The sequence below is a fragment of the Cyprinus carpio genome, chromosome B2, assembly GCF_018340385.1.
Source record: "Cyprinus carpio isolate SPL01 chromosome B2, ASM1834038v1, whole genome shotgun sequence".
In the NCBI taxonomy this organism is placed as follows: Eukaryota; Metazoa; Chordata; class Actinopteri; order Cypriniformes; family Cyprinidae; genus Cyprinus; species Cyprinus carpio.
In genome coordinates this window covers 5625346-5649756 of record NC_056598.1, presented here as the reverse complement: position 1 = coordinate 5649756, position 24411 = coordinate 5625346, and the positions used below count along the sequence as shown (strand labels likewise).

Here is a 24411-nt window from a genome sequence, read left to right as displayed (position 1 = left end):
AAAACTTTTATTTTACTTTTATCTTTTATTTTTCAGCTTGTTAATATTTATACAGACTCAAAGACTCATCTCCTGAGCCAACTCACAAAGTAACAAAATGTAAACCAACACAATAAATCAGTGCAAATAGTTTTAATAAAGCTCAAACAGTCTTCAGTTTACACATTACACAAACTGTTAGGCTACATTTACACTAGTGCGTGTTTGTTTTAAAATGCATTGCTCAGACAGAATCATGATTTCTGTTCATTTTCCACTGAATTACTGATGAGCATTAGCAGCTTCCAGCGTTGTCTGCCTGTGTTCTCTCTTCCATGATCGCTGCTCTGACTCAGAGGTAATAACATTTAATTTCAGCAACATTACATGGCTAAAACACACATTAGACGGCAGTCGGAAATTATTACAAACACTCGATGGTGGTTTAAAGTGAGTTTTGAGTAAAAGCGGAATATAAATCTTATTTATTGTATTATGTAGCATGATGCTACATTGTGCATAAATGGTCACACAACACGTGCTTTCGGTCGTGTAGTATGAACGGACATCTGCATATGATCAGAACTCCACGCAGCTCCCACGGTATACTCTTTATTGGAAATGGTGGAAAGCCTGCTTGAAACGCAGTAGAAACGGCAGTATGACAAGGATCGTTTTCATTTTAAAACAAAAACGCACCAGTGTAAGTGTAGCCTACCATCTAAGGTTGCTGGGACGCATTTAAACTACAGCCTCACGTGTAAGCCACATCTCTGACGCCACCTTTCCTATCTCCGACGAACATCAAGCAACAGACTGGAAGTCATTCATTGCGAATGGAGAGTAATGCGGGAGCTGCGTGGAGTTCCGATTATATGCGTATTTGGAAAATTCTGGTCCAATTTGAGCTTTGGATGCGTTTAAACTTCTGCGGCTAGACCGTATGCGACCGGCCGACCGAATGCGATGTATTCTATTAAAAACTATGAGTGTAAGGTTAGAATTACCAGTATTCTGTTCACTTTAACATAATTCTTTAAACACTATTTCTGTAAAATGGTGCTTTAGAATAATTATGGCAGAAATTATTATTTATGGTGATTAGCCCCATAAAGCCTACTGTTTTTTTTATTTTGGGGATCATTTTATTTGTGACGAAGCATTCACACATTAATTATATTAATTAAAATAAATCATTTTACAGCGATGTATTTTATGCATAGAAAATAATGTGTACTCAAAAAATTATAACATAAACAGGGTTCCAAACTGCAACTAAAACAGTCGCATTTGCGACCATAAATATTAATTTGCGAGTGACGTTTTTGCTGAGGTCGCCACTGGCGACTACCCGCCGAAAGCTCCTCAGGATTTAACCACTAAAAAAGTTTTCTCAGGCGGATGATTTGCTTCATTCTAGCAGCGCCCCGTCTGTGATAAAACGAACTCGGGCCGAAGGTTAATACACACAACTACACCGAGTGTGGACGTGCCGCGTGTACAACAGCTTTCAGCAGAGATCGGCCCATAGGGAAAAAGCCGTCTGTCAGCCAGAAGTGTTTTGTAGAGTCTGCGCGGCTCTGGCCCATTATCTTCCGAGACTGAACCGACAGAGACGCATTTCAGCCAGAATCAGCCCAAGTGTTATTGCTATCTGGGTAGGCTATATATTTAGGCTACATGTAATAACTTTTTTCCTAATTGTTTTGCGGTCAAATCTTTTGTTATGTTCACGTATTAAACTGAGACGATGCGCATCAAAGTTTTAGTGGAAAAAGAGAGTTTCAGACAGTCCCCATCTCTGGCGCACATCAGTGCTGACGCACACAGTCTGATAAACGCAGCTCCGCTGTGCAGCGAGAGAGAAATGACAGAGACGGAAGAAGGGAGAGTGCAGAAATACAGCGTCTATTTCGTGCACAACTTGAACAAACTAGAACAGGTAAAGCTGTCAGCTGTGTGGACATTGGCAATATCGTTAACAATTCTCGTTTATAATAATTACTAATATGGCTTCTTCTAAACAAGATCTTGGTCTGTGTTCTTTTAATGCGTGAACTTCATTATTTGAAGTGCACCTGCCGTCCAGTAATCGCAAAAATCTCTGTGCTTTATCACTTTTTAATAAAAAGTACCAGCTTTAAAATTATTCAGAATTCATAACGAAATTCAAACAATACAGTTTTGGCGCTCTGTAATGGGGCAGGCGCGGTCGCTTTAGTGCCTCAGTTCAAGGACAAGTGAACCCATTTAATCTTTCTCTTTACTAATATAGTACATAATGAACATGAATTAACATCAAAAGGTAGGCTATTTTATAAGAGATCCTACAGTACAACTTATTGAAATGTCTCATGTAGGAGGAGCCCAAGCTACACTCAGTGGCCAAGTGATGCTTATGCTCCATGATACTGCTACAGACTCTGTGTAATGAACAATTCTTTGTGACTGTAGATTTCAAGCTGGAAAAGACATATAGTTCCCACTTTAAGTGAACCTTAGTTCCCAGGTCATCTACAAGATGGATTAAAATGCTGATAAAGTCAAGAAAATATGAGACATAAACACATGATCAGTATGATTGAAATGTTGAAATGTAAATAAATAAATAATAATCGTAAAATAAATAAAACACGTTTATTCTGTGGCACCTAAAAAAATTATTTGGCTCCTAAGTTTTTTTCTTATAGGAGCCAATGGCTCCTTACTCGATTTTTTTGTTTGGAGCCCTGATAAATATGTGAAATAAATAAAATTCCAAATTTAAAGCCTCCTGGTTTTCATCCAAAATATCTTAAATTGTGTTCCGAAAACGAACAAAGCTTTTATGGGTTTGGAACTACACGGGGGTAAGTGATTAATGACAAAATTTTCATTTTGGTGTGGAGTAACCCTTTAAGGCTTTAAAATATCCAAAAAAATTATATCGAACACACAGTGCCCTCTTGTGGTCCCATGGTGGTCTCTGAAATCTAGTTTGAAAATCTGTTGTTATACATTGTGTATTTCTGGATACTCTCTCAGGCCTATGTTCATCTTAGTTAAAATCTCTAATAAATGGACAACACATTTCATTTCTTGACATAATGTCTTTATTTGGGATTGAGTCTTTGACCATGAGGGAGGACGTAATGTATGTGCACATTTTGCACAGATAAGTGAAAGCAGAGGAAATTATGTTTAAGAATATGATGTCTGATGGACAGATGATTTTTAATAAGCAAATGCAACGATTATTTAGAGTGAGAGTTAAGATGGTTATCTAGGTCGACCTCAAAGCCCATTATTACATTTTCCAAAACATTATGGATGATATATAAAATTTCTCTTATACTTGCTTAATGGGAAGAAAACCAAACACTTTTCAGTGTCGATTCCTAATTACTTTTTTTTATGCAGATGTATAAATCTAAGTGGTTAAACCAGTACAATTGAGCCTTGTGGTAGCTTTAAATAAGGTTGCTTGAATCACTGGCTTACCTATAGTGAGAAGTTGTCTGTATCTGATAAACCTGTTGCCATAGCAACTGGGGCCATCCTCTGCCTGTGTGGAAACCTCACAACATACACCTCTCTGTAAAAACATACAACACCTTATATAAAAGAAAAAGAAAAACACACACATTCACATGAAAAAACAACACTATAGCAAAAGTATATATATTTTTAGAGATATCTTTCTTTCTTCTGGAATTAAAATCTGGATAAGTATAATTGGTTACTTACAACATATATGATACTTCAAAAAGTATATTGTGTAATGTTCACCTAAAAATGAGGGAGTATAAATGATTTACTTCCTTATATTGCTTCAAAACTGGATGGTTTTGTTTTTCCCCAAACCATTCTATCCAGACGCAGTGATACTACTTAATATTAAGTGACCTTGTTGGAACACCTTTGAAGAATGCTGATGCTGCTTTTTTCCATGCAAAGAAATCATACATCAAAAGGATGTTTCAGGCTCTAAAAAGTCTATACAACTTTATATTAGGCTCATTATTGGGTCCAAGTCATCCTGGGTATCCTAAGTTTTCTGAATACAAGTCCTTATTACCCTTAAAGTCTCTTCTTCACTGCAGTTCTCAAATCTTTTTTGTGTTTTTAGTATGTTCACTTTCAGGTCATATCCAGGTTTACAGATAAGGCCATAAGTATTTGTATCAGCTGATCATGTGCTTGCTGACACTTTCCTTACAGTCCTTTAACCAAACACTTCAATGCATCTCTTCTTTCAGTCAAAGCTTTCCATAAATTTCAGTATTAAAGTATCTGCCATCACCAAAACCAAATTAATTTTCCATCCTTTTGCACTGACTACTGGTTACTACACTGAACTAAAACATAAACCTCCAGTCTTTAACGTCTTCCAAATTTCATGTTTATGATTGTCTGTAGACTACATGTCTCAGATATCTAAGCTCTGTTCCAAAACTTAGTGAGATTCCTTGCTGCCTACTTTGTAGACTTCTAAGGCAGCATCCTAACAATCCCCAAACTATTTTTTATTGTAACTTCTGGGTATTGAATGAAATAAGCTAAGAACATTTCTCTTAACATTTTGGAATAATTTATATTGCATTTTTGGGATTGCCTTCTCTGACAAGCAGTATAGTAACCTACCTTTTGAAACAATTTTCACATCTGACATATGGCTTAAAATTCTGCCTCTGTAGAATTCTTATTGAGTTTTGGAATATAGGGTTTTTGTGACTGCAGTTCAAACCAAGCACAAACCATCAGTACAAACCAAGCAGGTGTCAAAGGGAAACTAAGACCTCAAAAGGTCTCTCATCTCCTTACAACATGGTATTCCTCTCATCTTGTCTGACTGGTCTCTGTTGTATTTTGCAGAAGTACAGACACCATGATGAAGACACAGGATCTCCACAGGAGCAGAGCTCGCCCCAGTTCACTGATGAGGCTCCTGGGCCAGAGCTGGTTCAAGTGGCTGAGAAGAACCTCTCCCAGATTGAAAATGTCCACGGTTATGTGGCACATGCACACATCTCTCCAATGAAGGTAGGTGCTGGTCTTGGAATCTAGACTTCCTGATCATTTAACATATTTTAACATTTGCTGTGTTGTTCATCACCTCATTGTCCAAATTCTTCCATGCAGTTTCTTATAACTGTGTGTGTCTCACTCTTTACATACACTACACACAAACACACCCTTTGGGTTTTAGAATGGTTTCCCCTACTTGGATTATTTCAAGAAAACAATCGGGCACCCATAAGAATTGCTTTTGTATGGTCAATTTGTTTGTTGTTTTTCTTTACCACATGCAGTCAAATTGAATAATTTTGTCTTAAGCATACAAAGTCAGGATGAAGAAATGTCATTCTATCAGTAGAATGATAGGCTCTTAATCCACCAATGCACTTGGTTCAATGGAAATCTCATTATTAGTGTGCAGAATGCTTTATAATGCAGAGGGGTTTGCAGGACCCACAGGCTGATTTATAATCTGTTGTATTGCTGAATGGACATCGATCAATATGAAAGACTGGCATAGTGGATAAAAAGACATGTATTGCTGTAGAGCCCTGCATGGGCCTTAAATTTAGACCCTAGCCCGGCCCGTGTCCGACAGCTTATCAAAATTACTGGCCCGACTCCAAACCGAGCCCGTCTTTTTTCCCCTTCTCCCAAAAAAGCTTACACTACTCTTCCAGCTATTAAAATAGTTCAGTTTTATATGTAATGGCAAAGTGACTATATTTCGTTTAGTCTTTTTAAGTTAATTTAGAAAAACTTTGGAGCATATTTTGTTTGTTAAATATATACTTTTTTTTTTTTTTTAAATAAAGACCAGCCAGTGGCAGACAGTGAGCCTAAGTTTGAAAAATTTTGCCTTCTCAAATCATCACGACTTGCCTAAAATAAAATCTATAGATATAAAACAGTTCAAGCATGTAACAATGTTTAAATGTTAAACCTAGATAAATGTGCACTGTATCCAATAGTTTGTGCAGAGAGTGTAAGCTAAAGCGCGCTTTGCAGGTCATGGAGGTGCCAGTCCAATCACTTTCATTTTCTTCAGTGAATACACCATCATTTTTGCTCATGAAGGTAAGAGTAATACATAATTCATAACTGTAAAGGGTCTACTTTTATTTGTGTGCACTCACAATATCAGAAAAACGTTGTGCTTTTATAAAATAAAAAATAAAAAATGATGCGCTTTCTGCCGTCTCGTCTTGAACAGGAGTGCTTCACAAAAATGAACCGAAACTCAGATAATACATGCCTTACAGATAGGCATGGGCCGATATGAGGTTTTGACGGTAAGATAACCTTAAGCAAAAATATCACGGTTTCACGGTATCACAGTATTGTTGTTACAGCTCTGAAATGTGTTATTTTTAAATGACTGGGTAAAAAAAATAAAATTCCGCTGGACACAATATTTTTTGTTTTTGAGCAACATACAGAATATTAGAAACAGTAGAATTAGTTTTTTTCTTTGATTTGTTTCCTAAAAAGAAAAAAAATAGACTAACATCTTTATTTAACCTAAATCTGTAATTACAGTTATTTAACTTTAGTTATATAATTCACATACATATCATTTTTATAACTTCATATCATTTAGTTATATAATAATAATCATACACATAATGTGATTTAATAATATACCAATTTGAAGCAAAAACAATGTTCTGACAAGCTTTGTGAAATTATACTACATGCTCTGAATAAGATGCATATTCACTCTCTGACAGAGGGGGTGCCTCTGGTACACCAGATACAGACCAGATACAGCGTTTCCTTGGTTACCACTGTAAACAAAGCTCCTCTGTGCTGAAACACTGCTTTAATATGAACTATACAGAGACGAGATGAAAAGAAAATACCGTGTAAACTTTTCAGAAGACAGTCAGCTCCCTTTAGAATCACATTCATATAAACCCCCAAATCAATATTGAGGATTTTCTTCCAATAGTTCGTACATCATAAACAGTGAGTGATCTGCCTGCTACAGTATTTTTCTCTGTGTCCATCTTCAGCGTTCACATAAATGACATTATGGAAAAGGATTGCATTGCAACAAAGTTTGTGCATGTTCAGAACAGAGAGTTGCAATAAGGCAAAAAATGGCCGTATACTTCTGCCGTCTGCGCACCATCGGCATTACGTTATTTTCATCATCAAGAGGGCTCGCGGACAGCCGCGCACCACGTGGTACTGCGCATGTATGGTAAAAAAAAAAGGTCAATATTACCTGACTGCTATATTCCAGCTCTTCTGATATCAGAAAAAGACTGAAATGTTGTTTGTTGTTCATTGAAAGTTTTTTCACAGTATATGGGTGAGTAAATAAAATGTGGGAGAAAAAAATTATGTACATATGAATCGCAAATCTTCTAATGATTCGCATTGATTTACAAATTTCAAAAATCGATTTTCTCATGTTTTTCCTAATGTTTTCAGTTTCTTTAACTTTGTGGTAGTTCTTAAAATTATTGACACATTATAGTGATTAAGAAACATGCAAGGTGAAACACCGCTTCTGTGTGCTGAATGGAAGGCAGCAGGGTGACAGTGTCCAGAGACTATGAATATGCTGAATATGAAAATGCTATGAATATGTTAAAATATGTGAACTGGGCAGTTATGTATTTGTGAACATTTACAAGCACTCGTCCTGCTCCTGTTGTGCTCCAGTGCTCTCTTTTGCCTTTAGATTTATGATCCCACAGCTCCCCCTCAGTCCTGATCAGAGCCTAAGCCAGAAGCATGCACACAACAAACCACAGAAGAGAAATAACACCTGCCACTTCTCATAACCTTTACTGCTCACACTTAAACTGGCACCTTTTCATTCCCTCAGCCCCTTCACAACCTGCCATCCATCTCAGACACACCCTTGCAATACAGTTATGGCCCAGGCTTATCTGTAAGTCACCTCCGCATCTCCTCAGAGACCCTCTAAACAGCACCCAACCCATCCCCCCATATGAGGCCCCACTGTATATGTGGATATTTCTGGTATTTCTGCAGTAGTCATGAAAAGTTGATTGTATTCACACGTTTTATTCACATATTCAATTAATTAAAGTGATTAATTTTTTTAAATATATTACATTAACCAAGAATTTCTGCTCTATTTTCCAGAACTTTGTTCTTCAATAAAAATTAAGGTAAAATAAAAAACAATATGAGAAAATAAAAAGAAATATGAGAAAATATTTAGTTAGATTATTGAAATATATTAATAACAACTTATTAATTTGCATATTTTAAGTTATCCTGCGGCTCCCTTGGAAATTTGCTTAGGCCCCATAGTTAGTCCTGGCCCATAGGTTGAGAACCACTGCTTTAAATAGTGCTCCTACCCTGGTACCCTGGTCTATTAATATTGTAACCACTGCGAACATTGTGGTGAATGTCTGCTGAATATGGCTAAAATGATTAGTCGACATTGTTGACGATGTTGACAATAAAAAAAAAGTTGTTGACAAATATTTTTGTTGTTAAATAGTTTATGTGTCTCATATGACCCAATGTAAGGGCCTGCAATAATGCAGTTTGACCAGTGTGGTGCTATAGCACAAAACTGTAATTCAGGCCACCCAGCTGCAATCCAATTGAAGACATGCTTATAAGCAGGGGTGCACATAATTTTTTCAGCCTGGTTCTCATAAGAGAACCTGGAGATTTGGTTTGGTCCTCACACTGCATATAGAATGACCCATTAAATAGAACTATAAAAAATGATTAATAATAGCTATAATATTATTGCATTTCATTTTTTTTTGTTTTTTAAATAAAATAATAAACTAAATAATATTGTGTGATAATATTGTTAAAAATAAAAGGTAGGCCTAGTATTAACCCTCTGGGGTCTAAGGGGTTTTGGGGGCCTGGAGAAGTTTTGACATCCCCTGACTTTTGTGCTTTTTTCAGTTGCTTATAAACATATATATGGCTAAAGTCTAATAACACTGTACTCTGTAATAACACGTACAAACTGGGCTACAATATGTAAATAGCAATGATATGTAAATAGCATGTATGTACATGATTGTGTTTTTGAGAAAACAATGTTTATGCATGGTTAGTGAAAAACTACAATTTTGAAGTCACCGAAATAAGTCATAAAACACCTAGAGACCATTTGTTCACAAGACTGTCAAACATGGACCTTGTAGCCTAGAATTTTTGCTTCAAAATGATGTGAAAATCATCTTGTTTACTCGCTCACAGAAAACAATAGATTGATTTAAATTTTCTAAGACACTTTTTGTTTTTGAAAGGACATATGCTAGTAGGCGTGATTGACCATGAATATTAGTGTGATTCACACCTGAGAAGACAAAGGCCCGCATAATGAGCCTTTCAGCCAGGTGTGTGACTGAGAGGGAAGAGTTACAATAAAGAATGTGAGGACAAAATAAATTTATATATTTTTATGTTTGTAGTTTATTTAGAATATATTTAATTATCCCACAAAATAACTTGAGATTCACTTGTGAGTACAGTTAAACAGTTTATTAGGAACAATCAAAGCTGACTTTCAAAGCTGAATTTTTAGCATCATTACTCCAGTCACACAATCCTTCAGAGATCATTCTAATATTCTAAATGTGCTGCTCAAAAAAACATTTATTATTATTATATATATATTTTTTATTATTAATTGAAAGAACAGCATCTTTTGTAACATGATTATTGTATTTATCATCACTTGTGTGCTAAATAAAAGTTTTAATTTCTATATATACTGACTCCCAGCTTTTGAATGGTATAGTGTATATTGTTACATTTGGAGTAAGACTGGAGTAATGATGCTGAAAATTTAGCTTTGATCACAGGAATAAATTACATTTTAAAATATATTCAAATAGAAAGCAGTTATTTAAAATAGTAAAAATATTTCACAATATTACTGCTTTAACAAATGCAACTTTCTGTATTTTGGATCAAATAAATGCAGGCTTGGTTAGCAGAAGAGTAATCTTTACAAAAACATTAAAAATCTTACTGTTCAAAAGCTTTTGACTGGTATTGTGTCAGGTTGAAATATATAAATGAACATCACATACCTGGCACATACCTCATATTACTTTTATATCGTATTGCTGTCTATGTTATACGTTAGAACATAAAAAAAAAAAACATCCTGGCATCATGAAACATTGAGATGATGTAAATGAAACTTCATAATGTTTCACTTGATTATGCATTTAGTAAGGAATTATATTTTGGAAAAAGTCTTAACTAGTAAAATGTGTACAAGTTATATGAAAACTAATACAAGTACTTACTCAGGTTTATGATCTCTGCTGGTTTAAGCCACTTCATTCTTTTTTCTGAGGTAATCCAAATCTTATTCCTCTCAGCACGTCTTCTTGGGGTGAATTATGTACCAATATTATTCCTCTCAGCACGAAGCAGACAGTAAAAAAAAAAAAAAAACTTGAAGTACAGTCTCGCTGCTTTGTTTGCTGTGAAGTGGGCGTTTACCTGCCGCGAGCTTCACGTAGACGATTGTAATATATAAAGCGCGCTCGGTGCCTGGGCGTGGTCTGATTAGATATATTGAAGGGAGACCTGAAAGACTGGACATCGTGTTGTTTTCATATGGATTACTTTATCACAGAATATTTGTTTTCTATAAGACTTGATTAGTTTAAAAGTAGACATGTCAAGCTTTCTATAGATATATCTCTCATGTATCTTTGTCGAGTATTTGCTGAGTTACAGTTCATTTTAATGACGCTTTTTGAAATGAAGATCACGCAGAACCAAGGCGGCAGACAACGCACCCTGTTTGTTTTCTTTATTTTTTAAATGCACAAAGTTTTGTTGTTATTATGTGTGTATACAAATAAAAGTAGTCCCTTAACAGATTCAGTTGATGTATTGCTCTTATCTGTACGATCAAAAGTGAAAGTGTAATTTAAGTTATTTTCGGGGTTATCAGGAGAAGATGCCACAAAACACGTGTCCGCGTTGATCGACTCCAGAGGGTTAAATATAAATACAATTATTTTATAGTAAACTTAAAAATAAAATGCTAATATTTACTGCTACTTTACTTGTTTGCCTCTTTAAGAAGAATCACTTGATGTATTCCCCAATTGTAAGTCGCTTTAGATAAAAGCGTCAAAAAAGAAAAAAAGAAAAGCGTTTTCATCATTTTCAAACTTGAAATCAGCAAGCTTTTATTTTGGCGGCTTGCCGGGCAAATAAGTATACGCGCTTCCGGATTTAGTGCCGCTGCCGATTAAAGAGCGTCAGTGAATGAATGTCACAATTGTGCATTGAAAACGGCATCGGATAGTCTAGATTTATGCTTTCAGTTTGAAAAGAAATATTATATAGTACAGTTTATCGATCTAAAATGGTAATTGAGTATTAACAGCTGTCAACCATGTCTGTACGCAAATGCGCTGTCAGAACTTATATATATAGCGCAGTTTTTATTTTGGTCATGCATGCGGACCTGCTGACCACTTATGTGCACCCCTGCTTATAAGAATTGCAAACAAATCAGAATTTTTACAAAACTACGAAGAAAAAATGCTGTCATGTGTACAGGTCCCGATATACTTAGGGTGAAGTTCTTTTTGTTTTTTGCTTAGAGGTAATAAGTAGTTTGATATAATCAAGCAGCTGTTTGCTGTTAGTGAACTTCCCGATGCTGAGAATGGCGTTTAGATGAATGTGTAAATATATGCTTCGCACTTTCCTCTCAATAACAAAATAAACACACAACAAAAATGACAGCATGGGATAGAGCTGCTAGAGCTAATTCTGGATAAATTATTATTATTATAATTTTTTGTCTAAGATGGAGATCATGTCTCCTACAATTCTGAACTAAACAAAATAATGTGTGACAAAATATTATTGGTGCAGTCTGTTTAAAAATGTTTAATTAATTTGAATTATTAATCATTTTAATATGTATTCAAAATATTTAATACACCAATTTTTAATATTAAAATTTTGAAAAAGTCGTTTGAATTAATGATTCAATGACTCACTTGACTCACTAAATACTTCCCTTGTTTTATTACTGGATGAATCAGAGTTTTTGAACAAATCTCTTGAATGAATGATTCATTCAATGATAAATAAATTTTTTGATCAGTTACTTTTTTTTTTACTCCAGTTACTTTCAAAAGGGGATTTGCTTTATTTTGATTGCTACCATAGACATTAACATTTATATCTGAACTATAAACTTTCATCCCAGTTTTTCTGTGACAATATGAATGACTGTAAGACAGAATTATTAATTTATAGTTGAAAAGACTGTTTGGGAAGCTGTTTCTTACCCAAACATGGTAAATGTCTGCTCTCTGTGTCAGTGGCAGCACAAACGCAGATATGAATGTTCCGGTAAGACTTTTTCAAAGGTTTAATAGACGGGAGAATCGTTGTCATTTAGAAATTAGATCGCATGGGTGTTTGAATTTAGATCTCAATCTTTTAAAGATTAATCATGCAGCTTTAGTGTGGGAAAACAGTAGTTAATAAAGCATTAAATCATAGTGTTGTAGATGTTTGCACCAGCTCTGCAATTGTCACTCCAGTAAAGTCACGTCATATTTTTTTGTGACACTATGCAATAGATTGCTTTATGCAATAGACAAGCAGCTTTACAGTATTAAACATGAAAAACAGTGTCAGTGTCACTTTTAGTTAGAATTACAACTTGATTTTCTGCTATAAGGCAGCTCTACACGTATATGAATATGTATAGAATATGTATAGCTCAATATTTTAACGAATTGCAAAAGCTAAAAAAATTAATCAAAACCTACTGGTTAGTCTGTGAAATAATTGACAGTTATTTGATTAATCATAATAAACACTCAATTAGTTGATTACAAGAATTCTTAAAAGCTTATTAATTCGTTTTCCAGTCCTTATTATTTGGGGAAAAAATTGAACAAAACTGCTTTACTGCTTATTAACATTCTAAAAACCTTCGACCACAAAATCAAAGCCATGTGATTCAACCAAAATGGAGTAATATGGAGAAGAAAAAAATAAATAAAAATAGAACAATAAAATATATCATAGACCATTGCCACCCTTATGACTGTGTTAAGGTATGTTCTTAATTTTAGATTATTTCGGGTTGTAAAATGTCATGTGATGGATTTCCCCATTTGTAAATAATAATTCATAATAGTGGTAAAAATATATATTCTTAAACTATATTAAGTTGCAGTAAAGGTACAAAAATGGTATAGAAGTTTTTCAAAACCATATAAAATACAAAGAGTACATTTCTAAATATTGCCACTCATTCTGAACACACACACACACACACACACACACATATATATATATATATATATATATATATATATAGTGGACACTGCCCGATAATTTATAATATAAGAATTTGATAAGGATACTTTGTGAGGAAAACATTTAGAGGTTAGTTTGTCTGTGGTGCGTTCTGTTGCCACCTTGTGTTCTGTAATAGTCATTGCAATTGTACATGCTGTTTATAGTGGTCATGATGAATCAATATAAATATATCAATATATCAATACCTTTGCTTTGTGTTCAAGCATTAAAGGGATAGTTCATCCCCAAAAATGAAAATTGTCATCATTAAGTTGTTCCAAACTTATATGAATTTCTTACTTTTGTTGAACATAAAATAAGATATTTTAAAAAATATATTTTAAAGAAAATGGGGAACCAGATTATTTATTTATTTATTTTGTTTGTGAACTGTTCTTAATGGTTTTCATAGAGGTGGGAGTGATGTTGGCATGGTCCAGTTAGATTATAGGCTGGCATTCTGTTCCAAGAGTCTTTTCATAAATAAATGTATTTTGCGTTGAGTTTTAAAGTATAGTTTTGTCTTCATGGTCCTCATAGTTGCCATTTGGGATTAATGTTTCCATCCTGGTGATTATATGTATATATGGTCTGTGTTTCATCAACTTAAGCATCCTTATCATACCACTGACTCTCTGTTTTGGTGACTCTCAGGCTTTGTCTCAACCTAGTGAGCTTGCATAGTCTAGGGACCGCATTTTTGGGTATCATAGGCTGTTAAACATGAGTATGATGCCCCAAAATTCTGTCAAGGTGAACGTTTCACTAGCTCTAGATCCTACTTCCCATTTGTTCTGTTGTCTGTCTCTCTTTATCTTCTTCTCGTGATGATGTAATTGTTCGCACTTTCAAGTCAAGCTTGTATTGTAATACAGTGAGTTCATGCCCCTCTGTAGGTTGAGTCGCTGGAATGCATCTTCGATGGGCCATCAACTGTAGGGAACGAGGAGAGTCCTCCGCCTCCTACTACTCCACTCTCCAACCCGTACCCTCAAAGTCCTGTGACCGTCCAGGTAACAGTCACTCGTCTGACTTGGCAAGCATCTTTATGTGCTTCTGATGTAGTACCTGCAGCTTGCCAATTCTGTGTTTGTCATATGGCTGTCAGTCATGTGCGGTCTGGTGTCGGTCATCTCCATGTGATCAGCGTGACTGGTCAATGCAGCTTTTCATCATTTCATGATGATTTGAATACATTTGATCAGACAGGCTTAATGCTGCACTAGAGGGTACAGTACAGCTCTTGCATTGTACCTCTCATTGTCCTTAATTTGTATTTATGCAAAATTTCATTTTAATGGGTGGATGAGGCTGCTAGAATCTACAAACGTGGGTTCTAGTTAAATGATAGACTCGTGTTTTAAATGCAACAGTTGTTTGGCTTCATATGTTGCAGCCATAGCTTTGCTGTTGCATTTGTTATCTGTTGGTGCATGCTGTCATGCGTGGAAGCACCTTTGCTTCCACAGCGCATGGCCAATGTTTTTTCGAGCTTCAGGACCTTGTGCTGAAGACTTCGATTAAAGCCTGATTGCTGCATGAAATGGTCATTAAATAAGATGAATAGCAAATTCTTCATTGACTCCTTTTCTGAATGACTTTTTTGGTCTTGGGATTTATGAGGTGGATGTGCTTATTCAGGCCTGAAATCAGTTTGCATTTTTTTTTTGCGACACACGTCTAAGAATGAGGCGGTGTTGGTATGGGTTTGAGGTGAGGCTGTGTCCTTCAGTCACTTTTCTCATACAAATCATGAGCCTTGAGCTGCCTCCCATTTCCCGTCAGTGACGTCAGTCCTGATATATCTCCCCATGTGGCAAAGTTGAATGGCTTGATCGCACATTCAAGAATGCATCAGGAGACCACAACGAATGCGAAGAGGTCAAGGTGTCAGAGTGCCGTCCCCTACAACCCAGGAATTTACAAAAGACACAGGGAAGGATGTTACCCTGCCTCATCTCCAAGACAATGTGAGGAAAACATCGTCTTATCTTTTATCACAATGTAGCAAATGGACACTGCAGCCGTTTGTCAGAGAGGCACAGCATTGGAGTAACGTCTGCATCGCAAGCCTCTGGACTAATTTTTTTCAGGCAATCAGAGAGGAGCGCAGTCAGTGCTAGCCAAGTCAAGCACCCAGTCTCACTCTCTCAGCTTCCTGCTGACTCATTTTGAGCTGGAAGAGATGAACGCGGGCACCTGCAGCCGTCTGCACTGAGCTCGCATCCCACCACTGCACAGCCGTGATCGCATCAGCGTGCCAGGAACTGCATCAGCCACAGCAGTAAGAGAGAGAGAGAGAAGGTGAAACAAGTAGCGTTACAGGGGGCTGCACAGACTGCGAAGTGGTTTATTTCTGCTGCAGTTTGTGTACGTCAGGCAGCCTTTTTTTTTTTTTTCTTCTCTTGCCCTGCGTTCTGCTCTTTGTAGCTACCTGCACCGTATGTTTTTATAGCCGTCACGCACTATGTGCAGAAACTGGCTTTGAGATGCCTGCGTAAGAAGAGGTGGAGGGGGGTAGGTCAATTCGGGAAACGAGTTCTATTTCACAGAAGCGTGAACCCCACACACGCACACTCCAGCCTCAGCCCACAATGCTCAACTCGGTGTGGTATGCTAAAAAGATGGGTCGCCGGATCATGGGTACCCTAAGGAGAACCAAGAGGCGACGTCTGCACTTGTTGGTAGGTCTGGAACTCCGCAACAAGAAAATGCTGCGTGTCAATCGCTGCAGTTAATACACAAATTGCTCTCGGTAAAGCAAATGATAAATGCTTAAACTTAGTTTTTGATGATGACATAAGTTGCTTGATTTGCTTTGTATAAAACAATTTATTGTGCATCATTTGCAACTGCATTAATCGGATTCATAACAAGTAAAATGTCCTTCCACTCAAAAGACTTAATGGACTATATCATCATGCCTAAGATTGTGAAGCTAGGTGCATTAACAAAACAGAGGTGCGTCATTTTTTTTGTTAGTACGTCATGGAGTCTGAAAGGCACTGATTGTCAGACCGTCTCATAAGGCCACAGTAAAGTCATTTGTTTTGTTGCGTGAAATATGAGCATTGTTCTGCATTACATTGTGGCAGTCACCTGCATGAGTGTGTGATGTCTGGCACGTCATTGTGTTTCAATGAGAAAATGTGAAAGCACATATCTCTTCCCTCTGCTGCCTGGCAACCTGCGTGCCTCTGTCATGCAGCAGTGCTTGCAGTGTCTTACACACTCACACACACACACACAAAATGTGTTTGTTCCAGACATGAATGGCAGCGATGCTTTGCCACTGATCCGATCATGGCTGTTGAACACATTGGAATGCTTAAGCTCATTTAACTGGTCAGATTTACTGTTATGGTCCCTAGTCGCCAAATGATGCATGTAATTTGTCATCAAAGGCATGTTACATGTTTAAATACCCACATGATAGCTTGGGCCGTATCTATTGCTGGGTTGCTAGAAGGTACTGTTTGCTTTTTTTGTGTATATTTTCCAGTCCTTATCAAGACACAAATACTTTGCAATTGGCCTCTTTACATTTTAGTCATTTAAATGATGTAACTGCTACATTATCTGGATAAAGTCATTGTTCAGGTTGAAGACGTGAGTAAATGTAACCTTAATGGGATTCCAAAGAGGATAGATTAAACATGTTTCATTTAGAAAAAGGGTAATAAACAATCCCAGTGTTTGGCTGTTCACAGATGTTCTGTTAGCATTAGGCCTCTGTGGAATCTGCACACAGAATTCCTTACAAAACAAATATCCGCATAATGTGTATTTGATTCTGATTTATAAGCTCTCTGTTTGATGTGATTTTATTTATTTGAGAATCAATGGGAATATTTCAGTTTTCCTTATATTAGTTATTTAAACTATTCAGGGAAATATTGAATAGGTGTAGCATTCCATTGATGGTAACTTTATTTACTTATAAATAATACTTTTTAAAAGGTTATATTTTATTTTGTATTTTTTTTTATTTTTTGGTTGAGCCATTGCCTTGTTGACGGCACAACAGTCAGAGTCCCGATTTGTGGTTCTTTCCTGATTGTATTCCCGTCATTTCTCCTCCATCCGTTGTTTTTTTTTTTAACAGTCCTCTCAAATAGAGGTGAAAAAACGTGTAGAAAGATCTAGAAGTATATTAGTTAAAAGATCTGTGAATGCCAATTTTTAAAATGCAAGAACAGTCTCCAGTTACTACCTGAAAAATGTTGTCTATATATATATATATATATATATATATATATATATATATATATATATATATACAGTATATACAGTATATATATATTTTTAGGGCTGTCCATCGATTAAAATCTTTTAATCTAATTAATCACACCCTTTTTCTGTGATTAATCACTATTAATCGCACTCTTTATGAAATTAAGCATAGACCATTTATTTGGTTTCAAATGTTTATTTTGTCATCATTTGCTATATCTAGCAAAGTAGGCCAAAAGATTAAAGGGTGATTCTCAAAAATCTGTATTTTCTGCAAGTTTTTTCAAGATAAATTTAGATGTCTTTCCAAAAAAGGACTCTTAAGAAACTCCAAAAGCACACCAAAGGAGCCCATATAAGCACATATAAAAATATATATTTTTAATTTTTATAGTATGTGCAAAGAGCTTTTTTACATTTTAGAGAAGTCAAGTTGCTATACATAGTTTTCACATGCTCCTTGAGATCATTTCCCTAGTTGAGGCTACTTACTTTAAGGATAATAAATGTATTTTTGAAGATATGGGTCATTATTTAATACAAAACAACACATAATGTTTCTACTGTATCGCTGTCAATCACTCTGATGTTTAGTCAAAAAAAAAAGTGAATTGACTGAGTGCTGTCTGTTACTTTAATCAGTTCTGTGAATGACTGTATGTTATGCCACATGCACTGTAATATGTTTTATATAAAAAATTTAATTTTCAAATGAAAATAGCAGCTTAATCGTTTTATAAAGTATGTGTTCATATGTGTTAAGAGGGCTAGATTTTCGCTGGAGGAAACCGATTGGTCCCTCGTGACCTTTTCTAAATTGTATTTATGACAAAGAACTGCACTGATACAGATATTATAACAAACTATCGATAAACACACACCTTGTGTTTCTGTTTGAGTCCGCTCATGCTGTGCCGCCGTGGTCTGCGGTTTAAAGAGCATGCTGAAAGATAGGGAGGAGATGAGGTCTGCTGCCGTTTTCTTATGAAATTTAAAGTGGACTGTCTCTGAGGCGTTCTCCAAACAGTTTATGGAGCTAATCAGTAAAGCCCCACTACAAATGGCCTAGCGATGCCCCATGCTTCGTACGTCTATTTTGGAGAACCAGCATAAATATATATTGGCATATTGGCCATAGTGGCACCGGGTTTCGGTACCCAAGCCTAGTTAAAATAAAAATCGTGCTTCAGTAATTTTGTAAATTATTTTAACGCGTTAAGGATTGTAAAATTAATTAACGCGTTAACGATGACAGCCCTAATATAAATATATATATATTATATAAAGTGTACACTAAGGTGATCTCCAGATGATCTCAGGTGATCTCAAATGAAAAAAAGACATTAAAATTGAATTAAAACTTTTATAAGCAGATAAAATGATAGTCACATTGCTCTTCAATATATTTCAGGTCTTCAAGGACCTACATTAGACAATGCATATATTTGAGTTGGGAACCTGTTAATTATGGATTGTGTTTATGGATCGTGTTTCTGTTTTGATAAAAGAAATTTCATTGGTCACAGTTGTGGGCAAGATTGTCATTAGCAGCAGTTCTTTCATGTTTCCCGAACAGAACAGGCTTTTATCAGACACTGAATCAAGAGAAAAGGTGGTGACAGGAATAGCCAAGACAACATCTATGGATCCTGACCCTGCTTTCAACATCTATTGAGAAGCTGACCAGCAGTCTGACCCTGTCAATAGCCAGCCTAATTTGTGTTCCATTGTGTGGCCTGTGGAAGATTTGAAAACTGATATCCAATGTTAGTTGCCCATTGTAGTTGTAGAAAAAGTCAGTCGGTACCTTTGTGCGGTAGCCGTTACCATTGCACCTCATCTTAACATGTTAACCTGGTTTGATCCATCTGTTATGATGTGGATTTTCCATGCTGCTCAGTGCTGCATCATGCTGGTTTAAATGTCAATTAGCAAGGTGACAGGCTTGGTTCTGAGAGGCGACTCTAAAGGGGTTTTGCTGGCATCTCATTAGACATGCACACTGTGTATTCAGAGGTAATTTGGAATGTATTATTGATGTCCTGCCATATCTATTGGCAATCGTTTCAGAGGGAGGAGCTTTAGAATTGTTGTTTGGGATGCCATCTTACTCTCTAGATCAATAGTTAAGCTAAGTCTAACAAGCAAATTCTTCAGTTTAATTCACTGGTGTTTATGTGCAAAGGGCTTTATCTGATTACATGGAGGCATGCACGACTATCACAGTGCTCGAGCCATCGTGGTGTTGACATGCGAATGATAATGTTTTCGTACCATCCAGTCCCTGCTGTAGGCTCTAGTGCACTAATGAATATGTCAACAGATGAAGCAGAAGAGTGTGTTTACTGTGGCTTCTGGTGCAAGACAGGGGACCGGAGCCTGCACGGGAAATCCTGCTGGCGCTCTTAGATGTGTGAGCAGTTGCCATGGCTTTAAGCTCCCAAGGGAGTGGAGACAAAATCAGTCAACTCATCCAGCACCTGTGGCACATCTACGAAACTGTTGTATGGAAGAGGTATCTTCTGAGTGCCACTGTTAAAGGTTGGGCACTGCATCCACATCAAATGGTAATCCGGACCTGGAGAATACTTCATACCGTTCTGTGTTTTTTCAGTTATTGACAAAAATTTCTACACTTTTGATATGGGAAAGCCTTCTTGGAAGACTGGAGATTGAATGTCATTGTAGAATGAAGAATGTTTGGGTCGAGTTTTCACTTGGACTTGGACAGGCAGCTGTTAATTATTTGATGGCCTTTAAATTTACCATCTTGGACATTCTTTGAATTGTACAGATGGCTTCAGTGGAACAAAGTAGTGCCAACTCGTAATTTGTCCAGCGACTGATCGGCATCTTTGAGTTTATATACCCAGCATCTTGAGGTTAAAAAACAGCAGCTAGCCTTGTGTAGAATATTTTTCTTTCTTCTCTTTACTTCATTCTCTCTGGTGCGTCTGAATCGAAGCAGTGTTGGATAGTCGTTGCTGTTTTACGGAGTAAGTCTTGGGCAGAATGGAGTATCTAGGGTCATGATTACACAGCACACTTGATGTTATGTCCTGATAAAATCCGCCGATATGTCTGGCACAGGAAGCCACGCTCATAATTAAGGAAGTTGTTTGGAAAAGCTCTTAGACTTTTGCTAGATTTATTTTCCTGTTTTTGTCATCAACACGCTTCTGAGAAGTGACTGGCGTGCATCCATAGTGCATTTGCAGTGATGAACTACATCTTCAGTGGAAACACCCTGTACTCCAGGGGAAGTCGAGGCAGCAGTACCAGTTCGGCCCATGGTGGCTCATCTGGACCCAAGCTCAGACAGTGGTCCATACGTAGTTCCTCTGAGGAGACTGCAAAACAGACGCCGTCCCGTTGGCGCCGTGTTCTCGCTACCCTCACCCGGCTTAATACCTTCACTGATTGCATCATATCAAGGACAAGTCAGGTAAGTCCTGCAGGCTCATGCAGAGGTGCCATGGACACAGATTTCAAGTCATAATGTTAGCTTTCAACTCATATGTGGCAATGACTAGTTCTGCCTATCAAATAAACTTGCTTGCTAGTTTACTGCCAGTCTGCGGTTTTCAGTCATGGTTGTTACAGTTGTGCTGGCAGTTTTTGTGTTTTGCATATTTTTTTTATTTCTAAAAAAAATCTTAAAAATACTTAAATATCAAAATATCGTTGTTATTAAAACATCTTAGTTTTATTGGATGGATTCAAGTCTGAGCTTTGCGGTATAACAGTGAATTTGAACCAAATGAGGCTCCACTTTGCAGCACTGAAGTTTGCACGGAGAAAGTTAGTTGTCAGATGACAGACAGTATGATTAGTTATCCTAATTATTGTTTTTAATCATTGAGCTTTACCTTATACTGTGTGATCTGCGCATATGCTAATATGCACAGATAATGGCACTACATGTGGTAGCAGAATTTCTTGCCTAAACTCTTGTTCCTTCGTAATTGTAGTCAGCTGAATATGACCTGATGTAATAGCAGCAGTTCAGCTGAAGGTCAGAAAGATAAATGAACAGTTAAATCCCCCTTATATAGTCTAAAAGAAACAGATAAGTCTCTAAAACATAGCATGTGTAAATATTATGGCATGGCCTTTAAGTAATTAATGAATTTCAGAATCAGAAAGAGCTTTATAAATCAAATAAATAAATTGAAAGAGCAGTTGTGCTATAGATGATAATGGAATAGAAGATGCAGAGACGTACTTGGATGGAGGGATAAAAAATAAATATAAGAATATTGCACATTTTTTATTGCATAAGTGGGGAACATTTAACTGTTCATGAGGTAGATTGCCTGGGGGAAGAAACTGTTCTTGTGCCAATAACTTTTCAGTTAAACTTCTTAGGGGTGGACAATATGACCAGAATCTTAAATGTTGTTATTTCTATGTGTATTATTAACTGTGACAGTGATACACATCATCACCAAAAAATTATTAGGATTATCATTGCAACAAATTGTTATAAAATAAACACATGAGCTAATATCTTAACAACATACAACTACAAGTATGTCCAATTTATCTGCATACATACAGCACACGCATATAAAACAATGAACACTAAATATAGCAAATTTCAACTGCTTTATTTTTTTATCTTTGCCAAACTATAGCCCAGTTCTATTTTTTAAATGTGGACAATTATGCATTAAGGCATTGTGAACATCAACATCAATCATTTCTCAATAAAACTACTTTGAAACTATATGTATTATGAAAAATGCTTTACAAATAAAATTGACTTGTGAATCTCGCTATAATAGTAGTAGCAGCAACAGTAGTAGTAATATGAGAAAAAAAAAAGTTTGTTGCATTGTGACATAAAATCTAATTGTCATTACTGTAATTCAAAAATGTTTTAAGTAATTCTTCATAGAAATAATTTGTTAAGTGATAACAGTATCATGTTTAAAGTATTTATATAAAAGCAAAATTCATTGCTCCGACACAACGAGTTTCATTACTGTATTATAAATTTGCAATATATAAAAAAAATATGTTTGGTTAAGGTTTGATCTTTAAGCTAAATTAATTGATTGATTTTTATTTTTTATATTACCCAGATATATCTTGGTGATGTTCACCGTAGTGCTATGTCATCTGAAGTGATTCCTAACAAAGTCATGATCCTAGCAAACTGCAAACTGTATACTTTCTATACCTTGTATGTTCTATTTAAAATGTACCAAAATGTGTTGGTATTATCTGTAGATAGTTGTGATCATCAAAGCAAAGTTGTCCAAGAACATTTTGTTGGTTGTGTAGCCAGTAGATGGCACTAGAACATCGTTGTTTCTTGAGGTGAAATGGCGTGCTGTAGGGTTGATCCAAATCCTGACTACATCTTTGCAGTTTTGGATTAAAACCTCACAGCTGCACCTGAAATAACCAGAAGTTGGTTAAAATATGGTTTACAGAGATCCACGGAATTATTATTAATGTTACTGATTCTCTTCTTCGTTCTGAAATCTAATGCTTTATGCTTGGCACTATAATATCACATTATTAAAATGCACTTTAACCTGCTCATTGTATTGTAAGTTCATCCCAGCTGACATATGTACTGCTCTAAATGCTGAAGCAGTGGTTGTTAACAGCTTGGTGCACTCACACTCATCAATTCAAATCCACTTATAAAATCAGCCTCCAATCCAATCACCGTGAGTTGTCATGTCAACGCAGCTATTCTAGGCCATTTATCCATTCATAATATTCCCAAAGGAAAGATCCTTTGCATCTATACACTATGACAAGCCATCTGTCACAAAAGGGGTCATATGCAATATACATTAGTCTGTGTGGTGCTTTATATGAATTATTTTCTTATTGAGTGACCCCAATTGAACAAAAATAAATTTCAATCATCAAAATCTATTCAGCTTAATTGATTTATATATAATATCTAATTCAACCTGACTATGATCTCACACAGCAACACAGAAAAGATCCCCCTTAAACGTCATGCTGACTCGAGGAATGCAGGGAGGTCAGATATTATAAATTATGTAGGCGAGGAGCTGTTTACTATATGGATCCTACTCACACTAGGTTACAGTTGCTCTGTGTTGGCACGGTTTCAGCAGGCTGGTTTTGTATGTGAATCGGAGCTCAGCATTGATTATTCATGCCAGGAAAAAGCAACCCCGCGCCTGATGCCTTTGCCCATTGGTGCTCTCTAATTGATGACAAAGAGATGAAAGGATGGGTGAATGAGAGAGATACAGAGAGCGCTAGAGGATCATCGTGCACTCAAACGTGTGAGAGCCCGGGCTGAATTTCTCTCCGTTTGTTTGTTGCCAAGGCACTGCACCAAAATACAGCAGCCTTTTCACCATCGACCTGATTGTCCTAAAATTCAACACCGTCTCCTCACATTCAGCTCACGTGCCGACCATGACAACCTTCTACTCCGGCCATGAGTACGGATGCCGGAGAGCAGACAGCTGTGAGAGGAGGAACACCTCTCATGTGCAGGTCAACCTCAGGCAGAACCCGCCACCCACCTCCATCCTCAAGCAAACGCATCTCCAGCAAATGGTGACCCAGGAGGGCTCCATCAACCCTATCTGCTACAACTCTTGCACCCTGCCATTAAACATAGGAAAGACCAGGACTAAGTTTCTCAATCTGCGTGACAGTGTGAAGAAGAGCCCCACTAAGAGCACGGCCAAAGTGAGTGGGCCGGGGGAGAGGTTTTCTCTTTGGTCCTCTGTGTCTTTTGATAAGGTAAGTTATAGCAGAGAAGTGGCAGCTCCGTGTTTAGACATTCTTTGTTTATTGGCTCAGGATGCTTTTCTGCATCTTGATGTTATTAAATTGGGTTCCTCCTTTAGACTCATGACTGGTGTGCTCTCT

The 24411-nt window shown here is 36.6% G+C and overlaps 1 protein-coding gene across 24 annotated transcripts in view; it reads left to right on the top strand.

The window, feature by feature from the left end:
• Nucleotides 1-24411, top strand: part of dlg1b (discs large MAGUK scaffold protein 1b) — a 130335-nt gene that overhangs the window by 59333 nt on the left and 46591 nt on the right. For 13 of the 24 annotated variants that reach the window (XM_042717820.1, XM_042717819.1, XM_042717824.1 and 10 more), the window contains 2 exons: nt 4834-5001; nt 14196-14312. In XM_042717820.1, the coding sequence (XP_042573754.1) occupies nt 4834-5001; nt 14196-14312 (285 nt within the window). Of the gene's footprint in view, nt 1-4833; nt 5002-14195; nt 14313-14969; nt 15984-20737; nt 20987-23570; nt 24283-24411 lie in introns of those variants that run through there. The other 11 variants (XM_042717829.1, XM_042717833.1, XM_042717827.1 and 8 more) reach the window with 4 other exon arrangements.